General features: G+C 41.2%; 1 protein-coding gene across 1 annotated transcript; it reads right to left on the bottom strand.

The window, feature by feature from the left end:
* Positions 1-958: 958 nt before the first annotated feature.
* On the bottom strand, positions 959-1,933 carry LOC143165708 (2-oxoglutarate receptor 1-like). Its single transcript, XM_076353644.1, is given in 1 exon segment — positions 959-1,933. A coding segment is annotated over 1 exon segment (975 nt).
* Positions 1,934-5,712: the final 3,779 nt, after the last annotated feature.

The following is a 5,712-nucleotide window of genomic DNA, read 5'->3' as shown; positions in this document are numbered from 1 at the left end:
CATTTATGCATCCATTCACTTCTCACCTCTGCACTAAAATTAATCCAGAAATCACAGTTAGTAGCATGGAAAACCCTTATAGGAGTGGTCTTGTATTATTGCACCATTAATCTCCAGGCGACCACTGAAGGCACTGATCAGGGTCTTATTGTGTAAGCTCCCCTTTTAGCCACCTCTGGAGAGTGATCCATCCCACTCTGTGCTAGAGCTGGGCCTCAGCTGTGTAAAGGCAGGCATGAACATTTGGGTCTGTGTCTGATCTACTTACCTTTTATGGTCAATGGAGAGGAACAGGCACTTCTAGGTCATGATTCATCTTGTCCAAATGTAGGCGTCAAGAATAATTAGGTGAATCACACTCTAAAACTGCTTATTTCTCTCCACTATCATGGGAAATTATAAAGGGAGGATCAGGTGATCAGCTTATAAGCATACACCTACCCTGCCAATGTCTCCAGGGAGGTGAGATGAACCTCCTACAGGTCTAAGACAGGTGTGATGAATTGCCCTCTGGAGGGTCTCACCCCTTTCCATTGCTTAGGAAACAAGTCAAAGGCAGGCACCTAGCTTGGACTAGTCACTTAACTTCTAAGTTACTAAAATTAAATTAAATTACTCCCACCCTGAGTCTGTATCTGCCACTAATAAGCAACAATTTTTTTCTGGAACGGTTGGCCATTCTCCAAAAGAGGTATCAAGGGTTCAGGAAGCAAATGCTGACAAATTTCCGAGAAGATTCAAATTTAATTTTTTAGTATTTTATTTAAAGCTTTTTATTTTAAATTATAAGTTTTCTCTTTTGATGATCAATTTGTAACTCCAAAACACAGAACAGCTTAACTCTCCTTTGGCACTGGCAGGGTTAACCTGAGTACTCTGATGGCAGGAAGGTTGTGCCTGGCTGTTGAGGGCAGATTTGGACCCTTCCTCCATAACTCTTTTGTGGCATCAATCTCTTCTACTTCAAGTTCTTGTTTGTCCGAAACTTGAGGAGCAAGACGATTGCCTGCTGGAAGTTGTCTCCCGTCACTACATAGAGCAGGAAGTTTCCGAAAGTATTTAATGCTACTAAAGGTTTAGGTATAATAAACATAAAAAGGATCGTGTTCTTCAAGTGGCAGCTAACTGGTTGTACTCGGAGCTCCAGCCGAATCCCTCAAAAGATGTGGAAGGGGAGGAAGCACACACAGAAGACCACCAAGAGGACGACGGCAAGTCTGCGAGCCTTTTGTTTGTGGCAAGCCCGCCTGTGGGGCCCTGTAGCCAAGGTGTAAATAATGAGCGCGTAGCACAGAGTGACCGTCAGCAAGGGCAAGAAGGTGGCAAACATAGTCAGCAGCCAGTTATACCACCGACTAGTGTCAAGGTCCTCAGCAGCAGCCAGATCCGGGCAGATCGTCCTGTTCTGCGTATGCCTCGTGGCAATCAAGATGCCCAAGGGGCTGATGGCCGCCAGGAAAATCATCCAAACTACTATGCAAGTCACCACTGCCCATCTTCGTTTTTGAACAAAAAAGCATTTAATTGGGTGGACAACTACAAAAAAGCGGAAGATACTGAAGCAGCTAAGCAAGATAATACCACTGTACATGTTGAAGTAGAAACTAAAGTGAATAAACTTGCACATGAATTCTACAAATATCCAGTTATTTTCGTTAGCAGAGTAGTGTATAAAGAAAGGAAGCGTGGCTATATATAATAGGTCAGTGGTAGCCAGGTTTAGCATAATGATGGTGCTGCTTTTCCAGGGCCTCATCTTGACAAAGTAAACAAAAACTGTCACGATGTTCCCTGGGAAGCACACCAGGAAGATTAGGCCGTAAAGGACGGAGAGGTAGGTTTTCACCTGTAAGAAATCTTCAACCTTGCAGCTTGTCAAGAGGTCTGTGTGGCTTGGCAGAGCAGTAAAATTGCCGGTGTGTTCAGATGCCATGTTTGCAGAAATCTTCTTAAAGCTTTACAAAAATCAGATGTTTAGTTTTAATTGATTTGTTGGGACAAATGCTTTCAGTTAAATCTTTTGTCACTGGAGCAAATGTCGTATGTTTGGCAAGTCATAGTAGAGGGAGGGAACAGGGATTTGCTGGCATACCCAGCTCTGACCTAGATAACCCCACTCAAATGTTTAATTTCACCCTTCCCTCTCCTTTATGTTTAATTTTGATAATGCTTAATTTTACTCTTGCTTTATTTAACCTCCTACGTTGAAGAAGACAATTACTGCTTATCTGCAAAACTTCAGGAGTAGGAAGCACACATTTAGAGAGCTAGAGAGAGTTTGTGCCTAGATTTTGCAAAACTCTGAATTAGTTCTAGGCTTTCAGAAAGTAGAACCATACCCATATCTTATCTTCATTAATCTGAGCTAATCAGTGTTTTGTGCTCATGAAACCAGAGATGCTGTTCTGGTCTCAGGAAAATCAAAAGATGTTAGGTTCAGATACAGACCTCAGGACCTGATGCTCCCATAACCTGACAAGCATAGCTTGTTCCCTGAATATGATCTTATTCTCTTGGAGTCATCAGAGTATAAAACTTGTATGAATGCTTAATTTTTTAAAAAAATCAAGCTTCATAGTAGCATAAAACTGATTTAAATGATTAAAGACTGTTTCTCAAAGCACAGAGAGAGAAGGTGGAAAGCACAGACATTGAGTGAAGGCACTGATCTTGCTTCCCATTTTGTGCAAATTGGAGCTAGATAGACTTGTCCCTGAAAAGGTTTCTTGTCTGCCATGGCCAATTTGGATCTCTCCACAGTGAGTTCAAGACATAAACTTTCTTGGTAGTGTTTTAACCTGAAAGAATGGTAACCAAGGATGAAAATCATCTCATCTAACTTCAGATATCAAAAAGTTAGATGCTTAAAGAGGACCCAGTCATCCTAAGCCCCCCTTTATCATAAAAGGGAGAGATGTAGGTTCCTCCAGGACAAAATATATATTCCTAGAAGAGAGGTTTCTAAGATAAATGATTTACTCTTTTGGCATACTTATTTCTTTCTGTTGACAACAAAGACAGACCCAGGTGACTAGTTCAGACCTGCACGTCTAACCTTTAGATGTCTCAAGTGAGGCAAGAGGCGTGCCACTGTGGGTCTTCAGCATCTCAGGTGAGCACCACTCCTCCAGGTCCTAACCTAGCCCATCTGAGAGAATATTTTAAAGTGACTTCATAAAGTGCTAGACAGGGTACTGTCAAGCCCAAATTACTCTCTCTTGTCCCAGAAACACAGTCTTTAAAGTAAACCAATGTTACATTGAACATCCAGGATGAAATCATTTAAAAAAAAAAAAAAGACAGAAGTGTGCCTTATTGTAGTCCTGGAAATCGTGTATAGAATTAGTTTTTGATGTGACTCAGTTAATAGCATTTAGCATGTTACCTGTATGGATGTTTCTGCATTATCCCAGTGACTGGTAGAACATGACAAAATTTCTCTGACAAAGCCAGTCATTAAAGCTAGGACACAATAGGAATTATTTGATCATAACCAGTCAGAAAGATGGGTATCGCTTTGTTACTCAGGAGCACTTCGGAGAGAAATTTGAACAGTCTCTCCATAATTTAGTTAAAACATTAATGCTTTTCAACATGAATGTTAGCGCTGGTATAGCAGCTTTGCAGTCAAAGATGCATTAGGTAAAGGCTGTGAAGCTTGTTTTAAACAAATCCAGATTTATATTCAGACAAAAGCTAGGGATATACACGTTTTCTCTCTTTTCTGCTGCTTGGTGATACCACTGTCACCCACATTTATGCCTCTCACTGGTATATTTCAAGTAAAGTTAGACAAAATTTTCTAGAATATTTGATTCATCCCCAGTTTAGTTTTCCTGCTCTGCTGATTGGTTCTTCACTGCACTCTTGAACCCTCCAAATTGAAAATGGAGAAATATTGCTTACCTGAAAACTTGCAGTTCTGCTTCTCCATTTGATATTGCTTTGAGAAAAAAGCATTACAAATGAAATGTATTTATGTCTTCCTTACAGTGAAGCAGGTTTTAGTATGGCTTTGCAACCATATACATTCACTCCCTGGCAGACTGAGACTCCATGTGGCTGTAAATTAGGAGACTGGTAGAAAACCTCAGTTACTGGCTCAGGTATCGGCTCTTAGGTCTGGGCGGCTGTATGAGATCTCTTTTGCCCTCTGTCATTCATGCTGTCTTGCTTCAGTGGGCAGATCATGCTTTGCTGGCAGCAGTTCTGCGTGCTGAGGTAGACCTGTAGTATTCAAATAGCATTGGATCACATTTAAATTAGCGTGTGTGTGCGCATGCATGTGTTTGTAAAAGAGAAAATTAAATTTATTCTCCATTTCCTGTGAAGTGAAACCAGATCACCAAAGTGAATAAGGCATGTTGCCATTTCAAGGTCAGGTGAAAAATGTTATGACATACTGTTTTCATTAAAAACAAATTTCTAACAAAGTACAATTTTCATCTCATGTAAGAAATGAAGGTTTCTTTCGGCATGATCTTCTTTTCAGGAACTGTGGCAAACTTTCTGCTTATTTTTGGTGAATAAAATATCTATAGTTAGCATTGGCTGGTTATTACTGAGGTAGCTGAAGTTGCGAACTTGTTTTCTTTTGAGTCTTTGCTTTCGGGCTTCATGATTCACAAGAACTGCAATTTTCCATGCTTCTTGAACCAAAAGACTGTTCTTGAATAAAAATCTCATTATCATCCTTAGCTCAAGGAACAAGATCAAGAGAGATTATTATTTTACAAGAAAAAAAGTCATAGTATCTTGAATTTTGAAACTGCAGGCTTCAATCCCTGAGCTTGCAACCTGGTCCATGCAAAGAGGCCCCAGCTGCCCAGCGTGGCCAGTAGACTTTTGGCCTTGGTACATTTTATAGGTCCTACTCACTGATGAGGCTTATGATCCGGCATTAAACGAGCAAGCTTTCATTTCTGAACATTATGTATGTTAGTGTACTGAGAACCACACAGATGATAAGAGTATTTTTAGGAAGACTGTCTTGACTCTCCTTGAGTGCCTGTACCGTAGGCATGAGTTGGAAGAAGGCTATCTGTTTTGCTAATCATACTGCAGGGAAATAGTGGTAACGGGGACAATCAAGACTGGGGCAGCAGTAATATCTGACAACTGGAACATTATCTATCTGTTACCATTAGGTGAAGGGCATCATCTCTGTTCTCATCTGACCAAGCTTTTCTCTAGGTCAATGCCCAGAGCACTTTCAAAAAATGTCCGAAGTTTCCCAATAATTGTAAAATACACTGTCGTGTACCAGCTCAGGGATCAGCAACTGTTTAAATAGCTATTACCCTGTTCCTAGACACTGCATGTGTCATTAGAAACCATTTGTATGAGGCTGTAGTGTTATAAGCACAGGGGGAGCTAATTATAGTTAGGGATCATTTAATGCGTCCACTACTTAATACATTATACCCCTGAGCAATAGAAAACCTGTGCAGCAGCGGCTGGTATTTATCCTTCCTTGGCGGTGGCAGTGCTTTATGCGAAGCAGAAATGGGCTTTCCTGGCACCGTGGCCCAGAACTGCCCGGGATTTGGGGCACTGGGGTCTCAAGCAGGCACTGGGGTCACCTCTGAGTATCTGACTTTGGGCAGGAAAAGAAAATAAAACTCCCATTTTCAGATCAATTTCAAGAAAGGGGAACTAATAGAAAGTCGTTGACGCAGAGCTGCTCTGCCTGGAGACCGAGCTGCGCTCCTT

Source organism: Aptenodytes patagonicus, chromosome 1 (assembly GCF_965638725.1).
Source record: "Aptenodytes patagonicus chromosome 1, bAptPat1.pri.cur, whole genome shotgun sequence".
NCBI lineage: Eukaryota > Metazoa > Chordata > Aves > Sphenisciformes > Spheniscidae > Aptenodytes > Aptenodytes patagonicus.
This window is presented reverse-complemented; position numbering and strand designations above follow the sequence as displayed.